At 53.4% G+C, this 26333-nt stretch overlaps 1 protein-coding gene across 3 annotated transcripts; it reads left to right on the top strand.

The window, feature by feature from the left end:
- The first annotated feature begins 39 nt into the window (after positions 1-39).
- Positions 40-25909, top strand: MAU2 (MAU2 sister chromatid cohesion factor). Of its 3 annotated transcripts, none has more exons than XM_063111702.1 (19): positions 40-315; positions 8162-8179; positions 8576-8641; positions 9429-9524; positions 11039-11133; positions 12229-12256; positions 12602-12757; positions 13967-14113; positions 14193-14283; positions 14958-15061; positions 15682-15759; positions 16165-16230; positions 18083-18166; positions 19729-19778; positions 19985-20062; positions 20221-20332; positions 21884-21974; positions 22738-22865; positions 23197-25909. In XM_063111702.1, the coding sequence occupies exons 1-19, from the start codon at positions 40-42 to the stop codon at positions 23269-23271; spliced, it is 1839 nt and encodes a 612-aa protein (XP_062967772.1). In that variant the 3' UTR covers positions 23272-25909. The 3 variants fall into 3 exon arrangements, with proteins under 3 accessions (XP_062967772.1, XP_062967771.1, XP_062967773.1); XM_063111701.1 differs by having other exon boundaries at positions 18083-18169; XM_063111703.1 differs by lacking the exon at positions 18083-18166.
- The last annotated feature ends 424 nt before the right edge of the window (positions 25910-26333 follow it).

The raw sequence follows: 26333 nt of genomic DNA, 5'->3' as shown, positions 1-26333 counted from the left end.
GGCTCCCTGTGGTGGCGGCTTGTTGTTGTGGAGGCCAAAATGGCGGCTCAGGCGGCAGCGGCGGCCCAGGCGGCGGCGGCCCAGGCAGCACAGGCCGAGGCATCCGAGTCGTGGTACTTAGCGCTTCTGGGTTTCGCCGAGCACTTCCGCACTTCCAGTCCGCCCAAGATCCGCCTGTGCGTGCACTGCCTACAGGCCGTGTTCCCCTTCAAGCCGCCGCAGCGCATCGAGGCCCGCACGCACCTGCAGCTCGGCTCCGTGCTCTACCACCACACCAAGAACAGCGAGCAGGCGCGCAGCCACCTGGAGAAGGCGGTGAGCGCGGGCCGGGCCTCGAGGGAGCGGGCGAGGGCTGCTCGCAGGGCCCGGGCGGGCCGGCCGCTCCCCGGGGGCGGGGGCCCAGGGACGAGACCCCCGTCAGAGCGGCGGACCCGGAGCCGCCAGCCTCTCCGGGCGGCCGGGGCCTCGGCCCTACTTCTTTCTTGTCCCAGCGTGACGGAGAGAGCCTCCCTCGGGGTGCGCCGAGAGGTGCCGCTTCTCTGGAGCAACAGGGTGCCCAAACGGCCGGGGACTTGGGAGGGTGTCTCCCGTTGGTGACGACAGCGACACCCCAGATCGGCCCCGGGTCCTGTGGCTTCCAGCTCCTCGGGGCTCAGCCCTCGGAGCGTCAGTCTTAGCGCTGCCACCTGAAGTGACTGGATAGGGGAGGGTGGAGGGGACGGCCCAGCCGTCCCCTGGGAGTCTGGGGTCCGGTCTGTCGTCTCCCTCCTGGACCCGGAAGTGTAGCACTTGGAGTGTTTGGAAGGTCTTGTGTCCCCATCAGTAGTGCCTGGTGTCGTTGGAGGGAAGTCAAGACCCGGAACCTGGATTTTGGCATTTGAGGTCCCGTGAGGAGGGAAACTGAAGTCTGGGTTCCGGGGCCACTTGCCCAGTGCAGGGGATGCCACAGCTCCTGCTTTCTCTGTGCACTGGAACTCCTCTTCTGCTACCGTCCGCTAGTCCATCCTCTTCAAAAGGACACACACACACACCCCGCCTTGTGGCATCTTAGTGCTTCAGAGAATGTGGGAAAGTGGCTGTGGTTCTGCCTGCGGATAAACTCTGGCGTGGAGTCGTGTCTTCTCACAGCAGTGCTGTGTTTCTGTCGACCCGTGCCTTTTTACCACTTACCCAGCTCCGCTCTGGTTAAAGGGGAGACTTCTTGAAGGGAACCAACTCAGATTGTTAGACTTTCTGATCTGAGGTGAATTCGAACCCATCGTCAGCTAGTAGCGAGTTGCCTTCAGGAGGAGAGCAGGACTTTGTTTTGCAGACCGAAATGCTGGAAGGGGACTTTAGTCCTCACTTGATCGACTTCCTTGTTCAAGGAGTTGAGGCAGTGTGGGCCCAGAGAGGTGAAGTGATTTACCGAAGACTGCTCAGTGAGTTATTAACAAAACTGGACTCAGACCCAAACTCAAAGGTTGTCAGGTTCCAGACTAAGACAGTACGTCGTTATTGTTTGGGTGAAGTTTTTTTTTCTTTCATTCATTCAGCTGATATTTGTTCAGCTCAGGCTGGGTGCCAAGCCCTGTTCTAGGTGCTAGGCATCAGTGAGGATTAAAATAGTCCTTGTCTACCTAAGCTTATGTTTTATTTATTTATTCATTTATTTAAAATTTTGGTGGCTGGCCAGTACAGGGATCTGAACTCTTGACCTTGGTGTTTCAACACCGCATTCTAACCGACTGAGCTAACCAGCCAGCCCTAGCTTATGTTTTAGTGAGGGAGACAAACGTTAAGTATGTAGTAAAAGTTTAGGTAGCTATATGAGAACCATGAACATTATGGACCAGGGAGAAGGGATAGAGTTGACGTGGAACTATTTTTGGCAGGGGTAGTGAGGGAGTCTTTATTTGTGGGAGTGACATTTGAACAGAGGCCTGAATGGGTGGAGTAGTGAGCCTGGAGACCCACTCAGGGTATCAGGTTGATGGCAAGGAATGCCCGAGCTGTCAGGGACCTGCATTCAGTCTTAGGGTCTCTCCAGGGCAGTGATGAGACTGAGATCAGATGAGGCGCTGGGTTTCCCTGGGTGTTGCGGGGCTGGAGGCTGTGACTGCCTGGGCCTAGTGGCCCGGTTTGTCCAGTGGATGCACTGGTTCTCAAACTTCTTCTCTTGATAACAACAAATTCCACCACCTCCCTTGCCTCATCTCCCGAGGCCATTCAGCCTGTTTTTATCGGTGGTTAATAGTGACTGTGTGTATCATCATATTTCACCCAGTCAGCCTTGTCTAGGGAAGCAGTCATGTCTTAAATTGCTCTCTTAACCACCTGGCTTTTGGACCCATAATTTAAACCCTTATCCTTGTGAAGTACCGTCTCTTGTTTTAACGGAACTCTGAATCTTGTGAGGTCTTCCACTGAGCCACATGGTCCCCTCCATAACTCACACCGACTTTATGCCTGGAAATCCCTTTCTTTTTGTAGGTTGCAATTCCAGCTGGGGATTAGTCCAGCTTTCAGTTAAAGTGACATTGTTTTCCATGCTGTTTTTCTTCTGCAATCATTTGTGGTCTCCTTTTGTGTTATAATGAAAGCATGCTTTCTTTGTCTTCATTCTTTATTAATTGCACATTTTTCCCAAATCAGGCAGCTATCTACTTTTATTCTTTCCCAGAGCTAGTAAATAAGAAGTCATAGTATGGTTGCTGAGAATTGGTTTGCTTGTTTCTAGTTCTGAAGAGCAAATGGCCGAAGTAGTTCCAGTTTCTTTGCAGGGAAATAAACCCAGAATAACAAAAAACTTTTTTTGTAAAGGTAAATGACTCTCAAGTATTTTATGACTGCTTTTTTTTTTTTTATCATTCTCTTTGCTGTTCTTTACTGGACTAATTTTCTCTAACCTAAGTGCTGTAGGTAAAACCTTTAGTTGGCCACTGATTTTAGTAATACATTCAGCTTCCTTAATCATCATCTTTTGTTTTCTCTCTGACAGACCATAACCTCCTGGTAATCATGTTCTTATGTAAGGTTAGATTATTTTCTCCTCTTTCTGCTTATGTCAGTTTCTCTCTCTTTAACTGCATTTGTAAGCTATTGAGAAGGAACGTGTCATATACTTCCCCACTGCTTCATCAAGTCTAGCAACTTTGAAAGAATCATCTGTTAAATGTCCTCATCGTGGAGGGTGTTTTTCCCTTTCTTCAGCAGTTTTGTGTTTTGTGGGCAGGGGGCAGCTGGTCTGTATGGGTATCTGAACCCTTCACCGTGATGCTATCAACACCATGCTCTAACAGCTGAGCTAACCAGCCATCCCCAGCAGTTTTTTTGAGGTAACATCCATTGGTCTCTGCAGGCCCTCAGAGCACCTGCTGGCTGCCTCATTGCTGGGTCTGCTCAGCAGATCCTGGAGCTATTACAGTGTGTGACAGGACATTTTACCTGAAAACCTCCTTTTGATTATGGTTTTGGCAATGATGTGGATATATCATCAGAATTCTTGGCTACTCTGGGCCTCCCTGAGTAAATAGTTCATGATTATAAGGGGTGTAGCTTTACTCAGAAATCTCTTGGCTAGAGAATTTGCAAGGCTGTTTCTGCAGATTCTGTCAGATTGTGTTCCTTGCTATTTTGTTTCCCCTTACTATCTTCTTGTTTCATGCCCATTCACATGTGAATTTTCAGTCTTCTCTTTCAGGCCCTGTGGCTTTTGTCTTATTTTCACACCTGTCTTTCAAGCAGATAGATACATTTCAGTCATTTGAGCATACGCTGTGGAATCAAGAGAATGTGCATATATGTCAGTTTCCCCCTTAACTTTCTTTTGATCATATAGTCCTTTTTATCCCTTGGCCTGAAAAGTGCATCATCATTCTTAGGTTTTCCTCATTTGAAAGCCACAGAGGAATAAATGCTACTTCTCTGAAATGCATTGTTTGGGTTTGTTTTTTTTCTTTTTTTTCTATAATCCAGTCAGTCATTCTTTAAACAATGGTCTTTTCTGACTGCCAGAATCCATGTCAGTGCTGTGTTTACTTTCTCTGATCATTTGGAACGGGGATGCTTTTTAATCATGGTTTCATTCATCTGATTTAGAAAGCAACTCCAGACTGCCTCTCAGACGCTTGTTAATGCTGCATCCAGGTTTAGCCTGAGTGCCTATGGTTTATTTCCTAGCAAGCAATTAACTGCTTCCCTTTCTTTTCTTAAGGCCCAACAGGGCTTGGTTCTGATGTTCTCATCAGGCACAGCTGGAGTAGTTCTTTCATCCTTCAGGATCATGACTGTGTCCTACTAAATTCCATGCCCCATTGGCCGGGAGCAGAGACTTGTGCAGAAGCTGCATTTGCAGAGCTGGACATTGAGCTTTTTCATGGAGGAGTGATCTGTGTTTCCTCCTGTTTTCATTTCCATTTTCTTTGGTCTCACTCTCTGAACTGCCTCTGACTTCAGGATGTGAAATCTGTTTAGAAACTATCACTTCACAGTTCTACCAACTCCCCCCTTTGCCCCCCCACAATTCTTCAGTTCCTGCCTGCAAATTACTGTAGTATCGTTGGTGCCTTTTCCCTGCCAGGCCCTGCGTTGGTGCTTTGCGGAGCACTGTCTTACTGGATCCTCAACAAATCCACAAGGTAAGGACCACTTCCAACTTACTGATGACCACACTCAGGCTCTACAGGAGGATGCAGGGAGCCATGGTCACACAGCAAGAAGAGGCGAGCAGGCTTCTAAATGATGTGCTTCCATCCCAGGGGAGGTGCAATCAGTAACTATATCTACACCTTTTGGCGGTTTAAAAAACCTGATAAAAAGTTACCTTGATTTGAAAGAATTAAGAAGGCTTGAAACACGCTCAGCCCTGGACTGAATCCTCCAGGCACCAGAGGTGTGCTAATCTGGACCCTTTTATCCCTCATGGCCCTGCAGCGACCCTCGCTCTCCTTCCCTAAGAGCTCCACGGTGACTCCAGGGGCTTCTGGTAGGGTTGTTCAACATCCCTGCCCTCTGCCCTTCAGGCTACCCGGCAGCAAGGGGGGTTCTTACTTTGGCTGCTTTCCCATCATGAGGAAAGAGGCATAAAAGCTCCTTTCTAACATTACAAAGTAAAAAGTCATGTGGATGAGTTAGGAACCTTGGGTAATGTATACTGTACTTTATTTGTGAGGTGATATGTTTTCTGATTTCTGTATATTTCTCATTTGTGGATTTATGTTAAAAGTCTTACAAAGGTACAAAAGTGAAGTCTTTTGATTGACATCAGACTGACAGTCCTGGGGAAGTGACTAGCTGACCCTGACACCAGGGTGATCCTGCAGCTTCATGCTAGAGGCTCAAGGCATCACTGATGCTGATTTCCCAGTCAGGAAGCAAGACATTTGAAGACAGGGAGACATCCGGTACCATTTAGAAATTAGGGCTTTATGTCTGTAGGGGGTAAAGCCTCAGTTCGGTGGCCATTTGCACAAAAGGAAAACCTCATTTCCTGGTGGTGCTAGATAACCTCTGTTCCTTATCCAAATGGATAAAGCCATTGTTCATATGACATGTTTCCTGAACACCTACCATGTGTCAGCCTGTGGCAGGCACTGGGGACACAAGACTGACTGAGGCAGCACATCGTGGGGCTTTATCTAATGTTCTCCGTTTGTGTGTATATAAAGTAGGGGTCATTACACACTGAGAATGGTGGTACATCAGTGGCCCTGGGAAATGGATGTTAAAGACTACTAGAATCCAACTTCTCATAAGAGTTGGAGCATTCCTAACTCACATAGTGGCTCCACACCTTCAACCTGGTCCTCTGGCCCCCAAATCAGCTCTCCTGACACCTATCAATGCTGGTGTACAAGGCCTTCCAGAAGAGAAGGTTCAAGTCTTGAGCCTTTGCTTTGGCAAGTTACTTCCCAGCTCACCAGTGTCTCGAGAGCCTGTCCTTCCATAGAAGAGATGTGATTCTCTTTCTCCAGCCCTCTTGCCAGAAAACAGAGCTGGCGGAGAGGGGAGCTGATCATTAGCAGACACATCTGGCTTGTGAAGAGGAAGTGTCTGTGGGGTCAAGAGGAAATTAGGGCCAGCCCAACTTTCTGCTGAGTAGATATTAACCATTAAAGGAGAAGGGATAAAAAGCTGTTGCTTTGAGGAGACATTCCGAAGCTTTGTAGAAGTGGGCACCATGGGGCATTCCCCAGGCTGCAGGTGATTAGACACATCCCTTCAAAGTCCACCTACCACAGACATGTCCATGTGGACTGTCCCCGTCTCAGACCCAGAGTGGGCCTCAGGTGGTGGGGGAGATCATCCCTGGGCCACAGGCTTAAAAGGAAGGCTTCTTCACCCACATGGGGGTGGGGGGTGGGGGTAAGTTCACCTCTTGTCTCATAACCATGCTTCCTCTGCTGGGGTATGGTGACACACAGAAGTGAGGCTCAGATGCAGGTGCTGGGTTTACATCTTGGCCACCCAAGTTGGTTGGCTACTTCTGTGCATATCAGCATGCTGTTTATCTACCCTGGACTCTCTCTAAAGAGCTCCCCTTTGGTGTGGAGGCCTTGTGTGCCCCGTGGTGACTGAATCACAGAAATGCTGAATCTCTGAGTTGGGCAGGACCTTGACCACAGCTCTAGCCCAGCTCCTCAGCCAGTCTCCTTCACAATGTCCCTTCTCTCCTCTGTGACTGGGCATCCCTCCCAATTGGTAGCCTTCCAGATCTTCTCTTGCTGGACTGGGCTTCTCAGTGGGGCAGAGTGGCTTACACCCCTGACTTCTGTGGTTACCAGCTCCTCTGTCGACATCACGCACATCCCCACTGTCCCCACACATACCCTCCAGCTGAGAAGCATTGCCACAAAGGTGACACTCCTGGTGGCAGGTGCTGGCCCTGCTCCTCTGAGGACCCCAAGCCCCTCCTGTACCTGCTGTAAGGGGTCCTTGGGAGGGGACCAGAGAAGGCAGATACTTGGGCAGGCCGCAGAGCACCTCTGGTCTGGGCTCTGTGTGTGCATGCGTGCGTGCATGCGTGTGTCAGGAACCCGGGGCTTTGGCTCTCCCTTTCTCCCGCCTGGTGTCTTGCAGGCAGCTGGTTTCAGACACAGCTAGCTCCAGCCTTTTCTGGGATTTCCCCAGCCACCATTCACCCCCACCCCAGAGGCCGCCCTGGCTCCTGCTCCCTCCCACCATGTGTTCTCTTTGCTGCATCCAGAATGGTCTTAAAGGTCTTAAAATTCCACCTGGCCAGGTGCTTTCATTTTCCGCCTGTGATTGGGTCAGGCTCCAGGGGTGACGTCGGGCATTGTGACCCACAGCCGGGAGTGGGAATCATGACCACCGCTGCCATGTGAGTGGCAAAGGGACCTAACAGGTCTTCCAGCCTCACCTCCCTGGCACTCTTGCCTTTTTCACGGCCTCTTCTCTGCCTGTAGTACCTCCTACTCCCCCTTTTGCCTGGGGATACCCCCCCACTTCCCACACCCTCTCCCTTCAGAGCCCAGCCCCAGGTGCCCCCCCCAACTCCTGTACTGTTCTCCCCCAGAGAGCACAGTGAGTTAGGGTCTTCTGTTCAGCTCCCGGTGCACCTTCCGGCAACTGCTAAGGCCCTTCTCAGGCATCAGTTGCTCTGTGATCATTTGTGGAACAGCAGTAGGTGTGTCTGCTTGGGTCCCTAGGTGGTCTAACGGCTATGGTTGGTGTGGTGGACGAGCACGGGAGCCTGTTGGAATGTGGAACGTCAGGACACAGCGGTCCTTGAGTTAGGCCTGTCGTCGTCTGAGCTGCGTTCTTGGTGCCTATCTCAGAATCATCCCGGCTGCCAGCTGCTGCCTACCCTAGAGCGTTCCTCCCTACCTACTTTAAGGATAACTTTGCTCATTTCCAAGCATTTTTAAAATGTTATTTATTCAGGAAGGACTGATACCCCCAGACCCACTGTCCAGTTGTAACTGATTCCCTGTATAATGCTCTTCTTAATGTCCCACAGAATGCTCTGTAGCTCCCATTCTTGTGGCTGGATTGGTGGGAAGGTGAGCCCACCTTCTCAGGCCACACAGGCTGCCTTCCTGTATAACTAGACACCTGGTAGCCTTTGGTAACAGGACAACCTGTGCAAACCCCAAACTGAGCCAGTAACCAGGTGCCAAGTGCTTACCTGAGATTTAATCCTTTTTTCTTTCTCTTTCAGTGGTTGATATCTCAACAAGTATCCTTTTCTTGTTGGTACCATTCTCTTTAAGGAATACTCCATTTGACTAAAAAATAATGTGTTACAAACTTGAATCCCACCTCATGACATGCCCTGTGGGTTTAGACTTGGCCCCACAGACCTCCTGGAGAATCCCCGCTTGGCCCTTGGCTGCCCCAGAAACCAGCAGCTTCTCGGTAGATACTGTGCTCTTCTTTTTGCTTCCCTCTGCACCCCAGCTCCATTCCCCACCTGCAGCAAGCTCAGGGATCACTGGAGAAATATGAGAACTTGGAATTTCTGTCAGGCAGGGATGTACCCAGCACACCTCTGCAGTGTAGGAACCCTGAGCTGTGGCCCTTTTAAACTGACCTCTTTTACAGTGTCTATGTTTACTTAACTGGATGTTACTAGATCCCACAGTTTGAAGATGTTAAATTTGAAGCAGCAAGTCTGTTGTCTGAATTATACTGTCAAGAGGTAAGAACGTATTAGCGTTTTTGAAAGCAAAGTATCTACCCCTGTTGCTAAGGTGCAATGGCAAATTGGGGCTTGCGGGAGCTGGAATCCCTGGCTTTTTTTTTTTTTTTTTTTTTTTTTTTTTTTTTGTGGCTGGCCAGTTCAGGGACCTGAACCTTTGACCTTGGTGTTATCAGCACCATGCTCTCCCAAGTGAGCTATCTAGCCAGCCTCCCTTCTGGCTTTTAATACTTCAAATTATTTTTCTACCTCTTACACCCTAGCACTAGAGCTCTTAGGGATAATCACTTGCTAATGAGGGCCAGCAGAATCCTTTACTGAAGACTGTTGGGGAAAGCAACCTTGTTCCTACCCTAACAAATCCATATAGTTTGCCTTCTTAATCTGGTTCCCGGTTGATCCGTAGCTGAAAATTGCCTCCCCCCCACTTCAAATGATAATGTGTGAGGTGGCCTGGGCAGCAGGGAGTGTGTGCTTCACACCCTATGCCTCTCTGTTGTCTGAGAACACAAAAGATAGGAACTGGCACCTAACTTGACTGTTCAGGATTTTGGACTGAAGCTACTTTCAGTTTAGTAGAATTAGAAGTTATTTTAAGAGTGGTGCAAAAACTTCCCAGCCAGCGAATCCAATAAAATGTCTTTCTTTCTTTTAATAAAGTAAATTGGCAACCCAAAAAAGTCCTTCAGTAAGCAAACAGCCTTCTGGCTCCACAGCTGCTGTGTAAGGAATCAGCTTGATTGCCGGCTTGTTTTTTCCCTCCATGATCTTGACTGTTTCCTTTCAGAATTCCGTTGATGCGGCAAAGCCTTTGCTGCGAAAAGCAATCCAGATCTCACAGCAGACCCCATACTGGCACTGCCGCCTACTCTTCCAGCTCGCTGTGAGTACTGCAGGCGAGAAACACAGGTGCCCGGCAGGGGCTGTGACCTTGGGGCACACATGCCCCAGTACAAGTAGCAGTAGAGTCCAGGACACACCTGCTAACAAGCCCCCTCCAGCCTGTGTCCTCAGCATCACCCATAGTGTGGCCCTTACTCTTGGCAGCGCCTGGGGTGACGGGTGATCGTTGTGAGTGGCTGACTCCCTGAGGGCTGACATGTACCCCTGGGGGACTTGTGCTCATTGGATGTCTTTGAATTCCCCTCCCTCTTGGCAACTGTTTTTGGCCTGTGCTCATTGAAATCCAGGGAGTGTTTCCTGCCAGGCACCCTCTGTGTTTTTGTCAGACCTGTACTGAGATTCCAAGGAGCTTCCCACTGGGCAAGGAATAACCAAGTCAAGCCTTATTTCCCAGAACCCCACTCGCAGGGGCTGCTTGGCATAGCCTCACCTGACTGCACACGATTCCCCTCAAGTTCCCCTCACTCCCCAGTCATAGGTGGCGCTTCATGCATGTGCTCTGAGACGCCCAGGTGGGGGCTGTCTGGGCTGGGCCTTCTTAGTTGCAGTAGAAGGGCTGGCAGCAGTAGATGGGCAGGCTCCACCATGTGGGACACCTCTTCTATCCTGGGCTCTGCTGAAGCCTCACCCTCACTAGGCACCCTCAGGCATCCCTTTTTTGGCCAGCCTCCATCCTCTCCTGTCCGTGACTCAGCCTGTCCTCCAGGCTGCCTCTCGCCCACCCTCTGTGACAGCCCACTGGCCAGAAGTGCTTCTGGAGGGAGCTCTTCATCTAAGGAGGGTCTGGCTGAGAGGGCCCCCCAGTGGAAAGAGCTCACCCCAGAGGTCAGGGCTACTGAGGCCCTTTCCCCCAGGCTTGCTGAGGCCCTGTGTGCACACTGTCTCCTTTCATCTTCCCATGTACACTGTGCCCATTGGCAGTCGAGGAAGCAGGCCAGGCATTGAGTCGCCTGCCCCAGACACAGAGCTGGCGGATGCTGCATGTGTCCACGGAGCCCGAGCTCTCCACCAGGGCCCGCAAGTGTCCCTTTCAGGGTTGAGCCAGGCATGGGCCTCCCTTTCAACCTGTTGAGATTTCTGGGTTTGACACTTGCCCCTAAGGGATGGAGCACACCAGGGACACCCCCTAGCGACTAACCCCCACAAGTGACCCATGAAGCACTCAAACACACTTGCCATGGGTGTTCACACGGCCCAGGGGTCTGTGCCTGTGAGCTTTAGCTGCTGGTTCTATGCACCAGGAAGTTTGGATAATGTGTACTGTAGGCACCATTAAGCTTAGATGATATATGCAGTAGGTAAAGTGGAGCTCTGTACCCAAAGAAATTCACATTGATGAGATAATTTGGTTAATTCAGCTCAAGGCCAACACTGAGACAGTTTTGTTGATGTGTGGGGAGGCTCAGTTGAACTTGCTAACAAAGCAGTAAGGTCAGATCCCATAAAGCAGACAGGCTTGGCAGTAAAGGTTGTTGCGCTCTCTCTTCTTTTCAGCAACTGCACACACTTGAGAAGGACCTGGTGTCAGCCTGCGACCTCCTGGGTGTGGGGGCTGAGTACGCCCGTGTGGTAGGATCTGAGTACACACGGTAGGCCCTTGCTCCCCTCCCTGCCCCCACCTACTGTATAGAAAGGGCTTGGCCATCTTAACCTAGGACTGAAACAGAAATGGCATTTCAGCATGAAAAGATGACCACCTTCATGCAGATGAAAGCTACATTGAGATGCCTTTTGCTCCTCCAGTTCATAAAGTAAAAAGCTGGAGGGTCTTTGGTACAGGTGAGGGGTGGCCAGTGTTCTCAACACAGTCAGCACTTGCATGTTTGGAATGTCTCTTGAAATAAAAAGCACTCCTGTGATTTGATGGACGCTGCCCTTCATCTCACAGACGCGCCCTTGGTGGTGTGGGGTGTGCATGGACCATAGGTGACCTCAGTGTCCACCCACTCAGGGGCGCTGAGGAGCTTGTTGATGCAGAACAGGAAGCAGAGTAAGCCAGCATTTGTGTAAAAGAAGGGACATAGGATCACGTTGTGCACAAAAGTGCTTGGACCACCTAGAGACTAGTGCACTGAGGTCAGAGGCTACTGTGTTCCCTGTGTGTCCTCTGTGAGGTCCTCTTATCTGTTTCTTTTTCTCCCACATAGAAGAATCCTCTGCAGGAGGTGGGCACCAGGCAGCAGTGCTCTTATTCTGTGTGTGTTGAGGTTCTGGAAAGTTCCCACAAAGGGCCTCGCTGGTCCGAGAATGGGTGCTCTTGGGGCCTGGCCCCTGTCCATGAGAGTTTGTCCTGTGGAGTTGTTAGAACAAAACGGTCCCCAACTCTTCTTGGGCCACCCTCTGAGCCTTGCTCTGTGTGTCCACTGACACCAAGTCCCTGCTTGCTGTGTCTGTGGGATTGAGATGATAGTGAACATGTTGTCCTCCACCTTTCCTGGGATGCGGCCTTCCAAGTGCCCATGGATGCTTTCTGGGCTTTTGAACATGAGTGTGTGTAAACCATGCAAAAATAAGTAACTAAAGACAGAAAAGACAAAATAGAGCAGTCTTGTAAATAAAACAAACCTCTTTGGGGACTGTTCGCTGTCATCCACTTAACTGTTCCCCAAAGTGGCACATCAGGTCCCATGAGTATTGGGGCAGCCACAGACCTTTGCAGACCTGACCCCCATCTTGTTTTCCAGGGCACTGTTCCTGCTCAGCAAGGGGATGGTAAGTCAAGGCTGGGGGCATGGCAGGTGTGGCTGGTGTTGTGATGAGGTTGGGCCTCCCACTGGGTCTGCCCAGACCCCGCCCAGTCTCCATGGCATGGCTCCTCGGGCCGGCGAGTAGCCTCAAGGGTGAGGCCCCCATGCCCTGTCTAGGTTCAGAGGCGAAACTCAGATTCCAGGTTGTGGGATTTATGCTGAGAAAGGAGCCTGGTTTAGAGCTGTTTGGGCCCAGCTTTGCCCCCTCCAGGCTGTGTGACCTGGGGTGGTGGCAGCGTTCCCCTGGTAGACACCCAGCAGGGGCCTCTGCAAGCCCTGCAGCCCAGAGCCTGTGCCTCTCCTTCCCCAGCTACTGCTCATGGAGCGCAAGTTGCAGGAAGTCCACCCGCTGCTGACCCTCTGTGGACAGATCGTCGAGAACTGGCAGGGGAACCCCATCCAAAAGGAGTCGCTGCGCGTCTTCTTCCTGGTGCTCCAGGTGACACACTACCTGGATGCTGGGCAGGTGTGTGGTGCCTCTCACAGGAGGGCTGCTGAGGAGTGGCAGGAGGGTGGGCACAGGTGGTGCACGGGGTGTTGGGCTTTGAGCCACGACAGCATGTGTCTTTGACTTGTCACATTGTAGGCTTGTCATTCTGCTCCGCCCTCCACACACACATAAACCCTGCCCTGGCACATGTGCTGTTGTCATCATCATGTTTGTCTGGTGTGCCCCCAAGGGCAGAGGGCACTCCAGAATGAGGTTTGTCCTGGTGGCCCTCCCCTCACTCCGGCAGCAGTGATGTGTGGCCTCACACACAGTCACACAAGGCCACTGGGGAAATCCGTGAGAATAAACTGTGAGGGTTCTGGGTAGTGCCAGGCACACAGCAGGTGCTGAAGCAGTATCTCTCCACCCACTGCCCCAGCTGATGACAGCTTTGTGGGGATCAAGTAGGTACTGACATGACCGGCCAAGTCTGAGACTGACTCTGTAGCCCTGGCATGGTTGAGGAGTAGCTATGTTGGAGCACCTTGTACCTGTGCTTGTGTGACCATCTCGGCCTTCCAGGGATGGTGGGTGCCCCATCCACCTCAGCTCCACCCTGTCCAGTGGTCGACCACAGGCAGGGAGGCCACAGGTGGAACCTAGCATTATTGAGGACTCTGGAAAGCCCTGAGTGGGTTTCTTTTGGTAAGGGACTTCCTCAGTTCCCCTGCCAGTGCCTACCTTTGCCAGCTGGGCCAAGCACCACTCTCAGCATATATTGCAGCCGCCTATTCCCATGGGGTGCTGAGGGACTCAGAGATGTTCCGTGGGGTGTCAGGGCAAGTCTTCCCAGTGCTGACAGGACAGTCTGTATGAGCTGCAGTACCTGCAGGACTTTTGGGCTGGGAGGCTGCTTTCTATCAACAAGGTGCCCTAGCTTTCTTCTGCCCTCTTGGGGTCTGGCTGCAGGAAGGCTGAGCACAACTCAAGCAGGGTCTGTGGACAGGCCTCTTGGGTGCAGTGCTGGGCCTGTCCCATGTCCTGAGAGCCTAACTGATCCATGGGGGGGGGAACTTCTTGCAGAAGGTGGGTATGGCAGGAAGGAAGGCAGGTGCTCCCGGGGGGGGGGGGACTGGGCTGGACTGGGCCTGGCCTCCTGCTGAGGAGCCTGGCACCTTGTGGGGAGCAGCAGGGCACGAGCACGTGGGTGCTCAGGTGTGGGTGCTGCTCACCTGCCTGCCGCAGGTGAAAAGTGTGAAGCCATGCCTGAAGCAGCTGCAGCAGTGCATCCAGACCATCTCCACACTGCACGACGACGAGATCCTACCCAGCAACCCCGCCGACCTCTTCCACTGGCTGCCCAAGGAGCACATGTGCGTGCTCGTCTACCTGGTGAGTCCCTGCAGGGGCCAAGTGGGAAGGCCGGGAAAGGGCGCTGTCGGTGACCACTGCTGCCTGGTTTTGTCTGCAGGTCACCGTAATGCACTCCATGCAGGCCGGCTACCTGGAGAAGGCACAGAAGTACACGGACAAGGCCCTCATGCAGCTGGAGAAGCTCAAGAGTAAGTCGGTGCTCCGGTCATGTGGCCACAGTGCCCCCTGGTGGGAAGCCCGAGCAGCTGCTTCCTGTGCTGGGGATAAATGGCCACAGAACGGAGCAGTCCCTGCCTGGTGGGTCTCATCATTCCCAGTTGTCAGATGGCAGCAACCATTGTGAGGGCAGAGCAGGCCAGGCCTGAGGTCAGGGGAACACCCCCCAGACTGGCCAGGGCCCTCCTGCCAACAGGTGCTCAGTCAAAACAGGTGATTTCTGCTTTTGCTGATTATTATCAGTGCTGTGATGTGGATGCGCTCAGGGTGAGGTCAGGATTGGAACTCAGAGGAAGGAACTTCAGAGGAAGGTTGTGGGTTTTTTCCAGATGCTCGATTATTTAATCCATTCTCCGGGACCAGGGACCTTTAACTAGCGTGAACCTAGAGCCCCAAGCGTCTCTTGCTGGAACATTCTTGAAGTCAGCCCCTAGCTTGAACTCTTTCTTTTTACCTGGACATGGAGATGAGCTCCTTCACTCAGAGGGTGCAGCGGGAACTGAGGGAGGTGACGGGGTGGGTGTCAGGCTTGCGTGGCAGGAGGCAGGACAGCACGGGCTGGGCCCAGTGAAGCTGGAGGTCAGAGCCTCCTTGGGACACTTCCTTTGGCTGCCCCTGTATGCTCATCCCCAACTCTCGCCCTCAGTGCTCGACTGCAGCCCGATCCTATCCTCCTTCCAAGTGATCCTTCTGGAGCACATCATCATGTGCCGGCTTGTCACGGGGCACAAAGCCACCGCACTGCAGGAGGTAGGGCTGTCCAGGGCTGCTTACACACGCAGGGCAGGAAGACCAAAGAGCAGGTGGGTGGTTGGAGTTGGCAAGGCCTCAGAGGCATTAGTCAGGAGACTAAATTTGCCAAGTGCACATTGGCAGGCCATACCATCATGTCACCTTGCTGTCTCACTGGAGGTTCATAACCATGCATGGGCATGACTAATTGGAGAAACTGACAAAAAGACCAATAGATAATATCTGAAGAGCTCGCACCCCTGAGGAATGTTCCTCATGTCTGGAGATTTGTGCTCTCCTGACAATGATCCTCACACCCCTCCTGTCCCAGCGTCTGTAACCCCTGGTACCCAACTTCCTGAGAGGACACAGGCCTTGAGAAGGGTGGAGGTACTTTATGGTTAAGACACATGTTGGAAAGGGCAGAGAAGGTGGGTAACAGACAAGGATCACTGTCCATAAGGAGGTCAGGGCCACACTTTGCCCTCATGGTGGGAATGTTCACTGGGACTTCATACCCCAGTTTGGGCAGGTGGGATGTGGTCATACTTGCCAGCTTTGGGGTCTCTCCAGTGCTACTTGGATGCTGGGTCCCAGGTTACAGGCCATGTGACCCTGGGCATGCTCTCTCCCGGCAGATCTCCCAGGTCTGCCAGCTGTGCCAGCAGTCACCCCGGCTCTTCTCCAACCATGCGGCACAGCTGCACACACTGCTGGTGAGTTCGCCCCTGGGTCGGTAAGTAACCCCGTGCTGCCACTCCAGGCAGGATCCAGAACATTGCCAGTGAAGAACCCCATGAAACCACCCCAGTCAGGATCCAGAATGTTCTTAGTGAAGAACCCTATAACCAGGATCTGGAACGTTTTAAGTGAGTTTTGTTCTAATGAGCATCTCATCAAGTTCAGTTGACTTAGATCTGGAGAGGCAGGGATAATTGAGTGTGTTATCTTTTTGTTTCTTTGTCAGGGTAAAGATTGAGTGTAGCTGGCTTAATAGAGTCACTGGTCACTTTGTCCATGTGCACCAATTTCGGACCCTGGGCGAGCTGCGTACGGCTCTGACCTGAGCCCTCAGTGGGCCCCCAGAGGCTGCCCCAGATGACAGTGTGTTCTTCTTCCAGGGCCTGTACTGTGTCTCTGTCAACTGCATGGACAACGCAGAAGCCCAGTTCACCACAGCCCTGCGGGTAAGGTGCTGGCCCTCATCATTTGTCAGGGCAGGCCACTTTTCTGAGGGTAGCACCATGGTGGTCAGCCTAATGGAGCCAGAACAGTGATGCAGTGCATATAAGGGATGGCTGTGGGGTGAGGGGGCTCCTGGTCAGCTGCCGTTGGGGGCTTCCTGAGCTAACCCAAAGGCAGCCATGAGGGAGAAGCACAGTGTGTTGGGGCCTTGAGGACCCACTAGTGCCACGGCCTATTCAGCCACATTTCCAACTGATTAGGATCCCTTGCAGCACCCCCCAGGCTGGGTAAGATCCGGAGTCACCCAAAGTTCAAGGGCTCCCTAGTGCTGCCCCTGGTGAGTGCAGGTGGCTGGAGTGCCTAGCCAGGTGTGTCCTGACCCCACACCATACCCAAACCAGGTGCTTTGGGGCTGGAGAGGGACACCTGGTCCTGCCAGGTCAGGGAGGAGGCTCCACCTGGGGGTATCAACACCCCAGGCTCCTAGCTTCAGACTGGGGTCCTACCAGGCCCTGAAGGAAGGCTGGTTCCATGTCCTTGTGAAGTGACCTAACCCAACAGGTTCCAGCTCTGCCTGCCTTGCTCCAGGACCAGACAAGCATGTCCCCACCTCAGCCTCTGTGCCGTCACAGGAAAAGGAGGCTGTGGACACCTTCCTCCCAGGTGGTCCCAGGAAGCCCTGAGTAGAAGTGTTGGGGAGCAGGGGCAGATCTGTCTGTGACTTGGGTGAGGTTGCTGGGGGTGCGTCTTTTGCACCCTCTGTCTTTTGGACATGGGAATCTGCTCCCTAGTGTTCCATATGTCTGTGGGTATTGTGCCACCCCCAACCCCTGGCCAGAGACACACAGGACCCTGATGTGCAGACAGCTCGCTTGGGCATGGAGAGCTGACCCACTGCCGCTCCTCTGCCTCCATCCCTCACTCCCTGGGCCCTGGTCCACTCCTGCCGCAGTGGTGCCAAGATGACCCCACCCCCACCCCCCAGGCTCTACCCCTGAGGAGGTCCTATCAGCCCTCCCCATTTGACCTCCCACAAGTGGTTGCTGCTGCTTTGGTTCAACTTCAGTGTTCCTGAAGCCGTGCACCCCAGGGAGTCCCCCCCACAGGCTAGGAGGGAGCCTCGCTTCCATGGGCCACCCAGGAAGTGTTACAGCCAGGACACAGGCCCAATCTCCTTTCCCATACACATGTTGCTCCTGTGGTCCCATGACACATCCCTGGCATTGCCATTTCTCAGAGCACCTTCAGTTCAGGAAACACTCTGGGCCTCCTTGGCACGTGCTAGGGCCTGTAGGCAGAGTCTGCGCCTCATGGGCTCCCTCAGCCCCTTGTACAGCTGCATGTGCCAGGGTATGGGTGGTACATGGGGCACTTAGATTGGTCCCTCTCTTGACCATTCTCAATCCCTAAGAGCTGGGGACCATGGTTTGTTGGTCATCAGCAGCATCTCTGGCCTCCAATACAGCATCACCCACCTTCTGGGCAGGGCCCTGGGGCAACAGGGTCCTGGAAGTTGCTGGCTAAGTGTGGGTGGAGGGGCCACCCAGCTCTCAGTCCTGAGAGACAAGCAGAAAATAGATCACAACACAGCACATTCTGAGGGTGGGATCTAGGTGGCTGGTTTCCTTTTCTCTGTTGTCTAAATGTCCCGTAATGATGGTTTTGTAATGAAAATTAACAGCTGTGTTGCCCTTGGGTTTAGTAAGTAAATAGGGTGTGTCTGAAAGTAAAAGAATGAGGAGCTTCTAGAATAGCCACCAGGGAGCTTTTGGGTGGCTCTGACACCAGTGAGTGGCCCCGGTGTGATGTGACCCAGCATGGCCCAGCCCCCTAACAAACCATCTCCCATTCCAGCTCACTAACCACCAGGAGCTATGGGCCTTCATCGTGACCAACCTGGCGAGTGTGTATATACGGGAAGGAAATAGACACCAAGAGGTAGTAGGTGACATGCTTCATGTTTGGTATCCTTTCTCTTGATTCTCCTCTTACTTGGGGGTGATGGCAGGGGCTGGGGCAGGGGAATTGTCCTGGCACCAGCAAATGTCAGCAAACCCTTGGGCATTCATCCTTCAACAAGGGGGCAGCCCAGGCAGAAGGCATGCGGGGTAGAGGCCCAGAGGCAGATAAGCAGCCAGCACTAGGTGAGGCCAGGTCTAGGACACAAACACTCCCACAGCCGCATAACACTTCTCCCTACTGAAAACCAGCCCAGCTTTATTGCATCCCAGAGAAAAAAGCTGGAGCTGTCTGTTGTAGAGTATCAGCCAGGCCTTGCTCCCATCCTGAGGAGCAGCAGCTCCGGCAGTTGTCTGCGCCTTGCCCCCAGCTTATCCTGATTCCCCAGCCTCATGGGTGGGGGAGCTTTGCAGGGTCAGGAGTCACTCCCTGGCAGTCATGTTGGGTGGGGGTTCCCAGGGCTGTCCTCACAGGTCAAATGCCCTCACATGGTTTTCCGAGCCGATAGTCATAGAAGAGTCAGATTCCTCCTGTGATCCCCATATCTACCCCTGAGATCTCTCTTCAGTCCCAAGATCTCCCTTAGTCCTGAGATGCCCCCTCCCCCACCTCCTCAGCCCTGGGAGCCTGCCTTCAAAATGTCTGACTTTTCTCCACACTCATGGCCTTTGTGCCAGTTCATGCCACTGTCACAGCTTGTCTGTAAAATAGTGGAGCCAGCCTCCCAGATTCCAGCTGATTCAGGTGCTTTGAGCTGCTAACAGCAGAAAGCCCAGCGCCTGCTGCTCCAGCAGACAGGGAGCAGCTTGGCAGGGTCACCTGAAGCCCAGACGTGGGCTCATTTTGTCGCAGGGGAACCGCTGGGTAGAGCATGTCTCTGCCACACCCACCTGGTATCTGTCACCAGGAGGGGCTGGTGCTGGGTGCAGCCTCAGCCTCCTTCTGCCCGTATCCCCCAACCCATTCTTCACATGGCAGTCACCTAAAATATCAGGTCACATCTGTGTCAGAACCTCCTGGGTCTCTGTACTTCCACAGAAATCCCAGCACCCCAGCCTGCAAGGCCCACATGGACTGGCCTGTTCACCTTTCTGCCTCCAGACCAGCCCCACCTGCCCAGCCCCTTCTGACCACAGAAAGGCCAGGCCAGGCAGCTGCCTGGATGCCCCAGCTCCCCTCACCTAGCTCAGGACAGGGTGGCACAAGGCAGGGCAGGCTGAGGGTACGGGGACCCCACCCTAGGCCCTTTACTCCAGAGGCTGCTCTTGCTGGTCAGTCACAGGCTTGGCCACGATTCCCATGATTCCCACGGGTCCTATGGTTCCCCAGATCTGTCTTTGCAAGGGATCTACCCCCTCTCCCTACAGGCTGCTCAGAGGGAGCCAAGCCAAGGGGCGTGGGACTCAGACTGTGAATGCAGTGCCCTTAGATTGAGTCTTGGGGAGTTGTAGGTGGCCTGATCACCTCAGTAGCACATTCGGGCCAAACTTTCCCCTGTGGGAAAATGCACAGTGATCCTAACTGACGTTTTCTCCCCCTAGCTATACAGTTTGCTTGAGCGGATAAATCCAGACCATAGCTTCCCTGTCAGGTAAGCAGTTCTAGGTGGCATTTCAGGGCCTGGCTTAGGCTCTCTTTGTTTTGGGGGTGATGTGAGCTCCTGTGGGGCCCCAGACTACACCGTGCACCCCATGCCTCATGACCCCTCTTCTGCAACAGTCTGACTTTGGGGGCTCTCCCCTTTTGTAAACCTTTCTGAAAACCCCACTATGGTGTGACGTTCTGCTCTCCCCCCAGCTCACACTGCCTCCGAGCGGCGGCTTTCTACGTGCGCGGGCTCTTCTCCTTCTTCCAGGGACGCTACAATGAGGCCAAGTGAGTGCTGAGCACAGGGTGGCAGGCGGGCCGTCCTCGGGTGTGGTCTCCACATGACAGCCTCTGCCAAGGCCCCCGACCCTCTGCCAGGCTGTTGCTATTTCTTCTTCCCTAACGGACGTCTGTATGGGACATCATCACCCATGTTCTCTGTGCAGGCGATTTCTGCGGGAAACTCTGAAGATGTCCAATGCAGAGGATCTAAACCGGCTCACAGCCTGCTCCCTCGTGCTCCTGGGCCACATCTTCTATGTGCTGGGGAACCACAGGGTGAGTGACCAGACCCAGGTTCCCTCACCGGGAGCCTGCTGGGCCTGGCCAAGGGGTCAGGGGTAGCCAGTGTGAGCATGGCCCTCCCCATCCATTGTCCCACAATGAGCATGAGGCACAGCTCCACACCCTGGGTAGGCAGGACCAGAGGAGCTTGGCACCCATGGAGAGTGTGACTGTGGGGTAGATATGAGGCCAGCTGCTAGCCTCAGGTGTTGGAGGAGCTGGAGCTGGTAGGGCTGCCCTGAGCTGTTGGGGATGACAGCAGGTTCCCTTGCTATGTGTTAATGTTTGAGGGGTGCACAGGCCTAGATCTCTGAGGAGCAAAGAGGTGTCTCCTCTCAACCAGAATCCCACACATGAGCGGCCCCCACGGCTGGTCCCACCCCATGCCCAGTGGTCTCTGGTTAGATAAGCAGACTCTGAATCTCCCCCATCTGATCGTCACCTGCTCTCACACATCTGACCTTATAAGGCCTTTACTTTTCTTTAAGAAGATATTTTTCATTGTTATAAAATATGATATGTTCATTATAAAAAGTCAGAGAAGCAAAGGAGGAAAAAGTCTGCACATCCTCTGTTGTTCAGCCCTCTCCACCCCCCAACACATGCAGGTGTTGTTCTCCAGGCTGTTTGGTAATTTTACGTCTTGGCTTTCTCCACCTCTCCTACCAGAAGCTTTTTTTTTTTTTTTAATGGCAGTGAACATGTGAAGTGGTATCCACTTCATAGTTTAGCCAACCTACTTTAGCGTTTTCCACAGGCCAGATATCACAGGGTGCATGTCTTGTCTTATAATGTCTCTTCTGCTCAGGCCACAGGCTTCCCCCTCCCTTAGGGTGGGCGTTCCTAACAAGCCTGTCTGCTCCCTACCACTAAGCCTTCACCGAGACCAATGAGCCCTGAAGCTCTTTACGGGGACAGGGACAGGTGTTTTTTTCCCCAGTGGCTCTCACTGGGCTCCTCCTGCCACATCCTGAGGACCCTGGGACTCTGAGTGCGGTGGTGTTGTGCAGTCACGTGATCACAGGGTTGGAGGATTCATGGGTCCTGGCGCCCCCACAGCCCCAGTGTCTGTGGTGGCTCCCATGAGAGCCAACTCTTATGCAGAAGACATATGTCTCTTCTTCCCTCCTTTATCCAGTCAGCCCTCATCACTCTTACTGGGATAGGTCCTTGGGGCCAGCTGTTGCCCTTCCTAGGCCCTGGGACCCCTGAATGAATCCACATTTCTAATGGCTCCTATTATGGGTCCAGAGCTGGCTGCCATCAGTGCCTTTTTCTCCAGTTAGAAAGACAAAGGCACACAGACTTGCACATTGACCATGCCCACGTGAGGAGGTGCACGCAGAGTCAGGAGTGGGGCAGTTTGTTCTTCTCAGATGGACAGGGTATACTTCAAAGAGGGCCACTTGAAATGGGCTGTGAAGCAGGAGTAGTTGTTTTCAAGGCAGCAGAAGGAGGACAGCCTGGGCTAGGTTCAGCAGATGAGCCTCAGGCTGTCCCTGCCACTGGCCCCTCAGTTCCCTCTTGGCTGCTTTTGGTTGACAGGAGAGTAACAATATGGTGGTGCCTGCCATGCAGCTGGCCAGCAAGATCCCGGACATGTCAGTGCAGCTGTGGTCATCAGCCCTGCTAAGAGGTAAGAAGGGCAGCTACCTCCCCTCCCCAGTCCTGGCCTGCCGCCTGGTTTCCCCCAGCAATCAGGGCTACCAGGCAAGCCTGCCACAGCATCAGCTCAGACTGGGCCTTTGATTGTCCTCCAGAAGACCCCATTTGAGAGCAGTGGGCACTGGGCCTGCTTGTGGTGTCAGCTCAACGCCAGGTCTCATTCAGTTTCTCCAGGTCCCACAAGGCTGGGATGTGGTGGCTGGCAGACTTGGGCTGTTTCTCCACCTCGATTTCTTCCCCCTGAATGCAGATGGCAGTGATCGCTATCTGTCAGGACCAGCCAAGGTGCTCTGGGTGCAGGGTAGGCACTCAGCAGGCAATAGTCAGTGTTGTCCTACAGATCCCTGTTACAGATTAGGAAACTGAGGTCCAGAGACTCTCCCAGGGTCCCAGGGAGGAGACAGGGCAGGCACTTGTTCACATGTGTGCTCTGCCTCAGGAATGGGCATTGGGTGCCCTGTCCCAGCAAGCTCTGTGTGCCTGAGAGCTGGTCCTGGGCTCCCGGGGAGGACCATCAAGGAGCCCGTCATCTGGCTTTCACCACCCAACCATCCCTGTGTCTGCCTTATGAGGCTTTGTCATCCCCAAACAGTCAGAGCCAGTGGTGTGCCGGACACACAGAAATCCACCAGTGGAGCCGGAGTTTGACCTTAGGGCTTTGCCCAACCCTGACAGAAGGGTGGGCACAAGGGGCAGGGCAAGGCAGGCCACCCATGCGCATGTCCCTTCCTCAGACCTGAACAAGGCTTGCGGGAACGCCATGGATGCCCACGAGGCTGCTCAGATGCACCAGAACTTCTCACAGCAGCTGCTCCAGGACCACATCGAGGCCTGCAGCCTCCCCGAGCATAACCTCATCACGGTAGGGCACAGGGAAGGCAGAGGGCAGTAGACTCCTGGGCCTGGCCCACCTGCCCGGAGGAGGGAAGGATGCCCTTGGCTGTATTTCTTTTTGTCTGTCCAGCAAGGCCTAACTCAGGCTCAAGAGGCCCCTCTGATGAGGGAGAGAACCACAGGCCCCTCTACCCAAGTGGGTGACTCAGGGTGCGTCCAAGGGGCCCATGGAACCTGGGTGTGGAGGGCAGAGGGGGCTAAGCTAGGTGACCAGTCTGAGGAGGGCAGCATCCCAAGCTCCCCCTCCCTGGGAACAGCCAGTGTTGGCCTCATTGATGTGTGTCCTCTCCTCCCTGCAGTGGACAGATGGCCCGCCCCCTGTACAGTTCCAAGCTCAGAATGGACCCAACACCAGCCTGGCCAGCCTCCTGTGAGGCCCCTGCAGGGGACCGCCCAGCTCCTCAGGGCCTCTGTGGGGCCCTGCATGTCCCTGGCTTCCACCCAGATAGCCGTGGAGCTTTCTCAGAGGTGTGCTCGTGCAGGCCTCCCCAGGCTTCTTTCCAGACTGTCTCTAGAGCTTCCAAGTCCGGGAGTGTACAGGGCCAGGAGGGGATGGCCACCATTCCCACCTCACTCCAAGGCCCCCTGAGCTGATACTTGCAGGTGGGACGTTGGAGCCGACTTTCTAGAGCCATCCTTTAAAGTGGACGTTACCTGCCAGTCCTGCGTCCATGTCTGAGTCACGCCTGCCAGGGAGCGTGTCTGGGTGGGGAGTGGGCACTGGCCTCGGGCCAGGTCTTGATCTTGGGTGCCGGGTGGGCAGTACCTTGGGGATGTCACTGCCTGCCTTTTCATCACCTGGCCTGGATGCCAGGCACTGGCCAGAGTGTTTCCTCTGCACAAGTCAGCTTTCAGGGCCCAGAGGCCAGTTGCCAGTTTCTGGCCCAAGTTTGGAAGGACAGGCGATAGCCCATGTGTGGGACCAAGCACACATCCCAACACTTTTCCCAGCTTGCCTTTCTCTCCTGCATTTGTCCCTGTGACAGCCAGGGCCTCTGGTCAGGGACCATCGGGGACCCAGGAACTTGGCTTCCAAACATCTGCATCTTGATTGGATTTGCCATCCTATTGTGGGGGGTGCGTGTGCTTGTAAACATGGGTATGCATGTGTGTGCACAGTACAGATTCAGGGAGCTAGAGCCGAGGCTGCTGTGAGTGCACCAGCTGCCTTTACACATCATGTTTCTGCTGAGAGGCAGGAAGCAAGGAGAGGGCCTCCTCACCCAAATTTAAGACCACCTCATCAGCCCAACTCAGGGTGCAGGGCATGGTCCCCTGTTGGAACTGGAACAAGGGGCTTTCTTCCCCGCAGCCCTGCGGCCATCTCTGCAGTGGACATTTGCAGGCAACTGCTCAGCCTCCTGGCCCCCTGCCCTTCTCTCAGGAGGGAAGGATATACGTCCCTGCCTTTCCTTCTGGGTTTGTAGAGGACAGCTTCAAAACCTTCTTGGCTGCTCTGCTCGTGTCTTGCATAATTGGGGAGGTGCCCCAGTGGTGATAGTGGCATTGGGAGTGGTAGCAGCAAGGATCGGGTCAAGACAGCCACCCCTTCCAGCTTCCAGCACCCTCCTACGGGGTGGTGAGCAGTCTTGCTAGTCAGGGTGGGTGGTTTCAGGCCTTGTGACCCTTGCACAGTGAAGGCTGCTTCTCAGAGCATTGGTGTCTGTGACTGAAGGAACATCAGGATTGCTGAGGGCAGCTGTTCAGGCTTGGAGGCCGGGTTGTGCCTTAGCCACAAGCAGAGCCAGCAACAACCCCACGGCCAGGCCAGCATCTGGGCCAGTGACCTGCTGATCAAAGGGATGAAGCTGGTGGGGACTTCACTGTCTCTGGGTTGAGAGGGAGAACTTGGCCCTGTCCTGCCTGGGGTTGCCCCCTTAGCCAGCACCTCCGAAGTCCATGAGGCCAGTAGGAGAGCATGTGGTGCCGGCCCACAAGCTGTCCTGGTTCTGTCTTCCTCACAAACTGTGGCCTCTGCCCAACTCCACCCCCAGGTCCTCCCTTCCATCTCTGAGACAGTCCCCCATGTCTCCATGATCTGCCACTGCTGGCGTGGACCCCACACTGTCCAGCCTCTCCAGGCCCACATACACTTCAATCACGTTGTACATCTTGTTTGTCTCTGCCTATTTATTTAAGCCTTTCTTTGCTTCTAGGGCATTTTGTATGTAGAGCAGTTGAAATAAGAACCTCAGAACTTAACATCTATCCTGATGTTAAAGTGCTTTTAGTGACCACATTGTTATCTATGTGTATGAAAAGTTAAAGATAGGATCTTCAGTTTACAATTAAAAATTTAGTACTCAATATTTAATATTCTACTTGAGCTTTGTGGAGGCCAAATCATGTGTGTGTGTGTGTGCGCGCGCGCGCGCGTGTGCATGTGTGTCCATGCGTGAGCTTTAATCCTCCCCTTCACAGCAGCTTCTTCCAACTACATAAAGCTCTGGATAAGTACCTTCCTGTGAGTCTGAGGTCAGTGCCTCGCAGTTTCTCAATCAGTCATGAGAACGGAAGGCTGGCAGCAAGCCCCCAAAGAGATGTTATACACAGCACCCTATAGCAAAAGGTTTAGAAAAAATAGATAAAAATTCTAGACCTTTCGACAGACAGGGGAGAGGGGTAGGAGAAAGACTGTTGGCAGGTAACCTGCTGAAAGCTGGTCAGACCCTCCCGTGCACTTCCCACCCCATCCTGGGCCTGTGGGTCTGGGGTCTGACCCAGGAGGCTGGGCATGGCAGGGAGCGACGCCGTCTCCCCCCAGCCCCATTTAACAGGAACGCAGGCAGGGAAAGCAAAACTGCTGCCTGGCATGGTGGGTAGATTTGTTGCTTGCGTTGTCTCTGTTTCGTTAGGGTTTCTTAATAAGTACGTTTGGCATAATGTCTTTTAATGGGTTTGTAATATCTTACAGTTTTAGCAGCCTGTAACTTTTCAGCTGGTGCTTTTAATCAGGAAAAAATTCTTTTGTAAATATAAAACAATGTTTAAAAGACATAACCATAGAACATAGCTTTCCGTTTGTGGATTTCCTTTCCTATGTTCAAAGTAAAATAACTTACAGGACCCACTCACTGTGTCCTTGTTGTTCCATCTGCCCTCATTGTTCACCATCCCAGAGATGGGCTGTCACCCTCCCTGCCCAGACGGCAGGCCCCCCGCTGTGTGGTAGGCTGTGGGATCTTCCACCAACAGACAGGGCGTGAGCATCCAGAGCCCCATATCCTGAACAGGAGGACCTGGGGAAACCTGAGTCTTCATCTCCCTTGATTGCTGATGTTCTTCTGGTCCATCCCCACCTGAAGGGGAGGGAGCCCTGGCTACGTCAGCTCACAAGGCCCTCCTGTGAACACACTCGCTCGTGTGCCTAGGTGTCCTTCTGGTATCTGTGTTCTTAGAAAACATGGACCAGCCTCCATACACCTGTGGGAGTTTG

The sequence above is a fragment of the Cynocephalus volans genome, chromosome 10, assembly GCF_027409185.1.
Source record: "Cynocephalus volans isolate mCynVol1 chromosome 10, mCynVol1.pri, whole genome shotgun sequence".
Lineage (NCBI taxonomy): Eukaryota > Metazoa > Chordata > Mammalia > Dermoptera > Cynocephalidae > Cynocephalus > Cynocephalus volans.
Note: the sequence above shows the minus strand (reverse complement) of the source record. Positions and strands in the feature narration are given on the sequence as shown.

Excerpts from the sequence above, each read along its gene's own strand:
- MAU2 (XM_063111701.1), top strand. The coding sequence starts at position 40 with ATGGCGGCTCAGGCGGCAGCGGCGGCCCAGGCGGCGGCGGCCCAGGCA. Across the intron at positions 8,642-9,428 it reads CTGAATTATACTGTCAAGAG|AATTCCGTTGATGCGGCAAA; the intron begins GTAAGAACGTAT and ends GTTTCCTTTCAG. Across the intron at positions 14,114-14,192 it reads TGTGCGTGCTCGTCTACCTG|GTCACCGTAATGCACTCCAT; the intron begins GTGAGTCCCTGC and ends TTTTGTCTGCAG.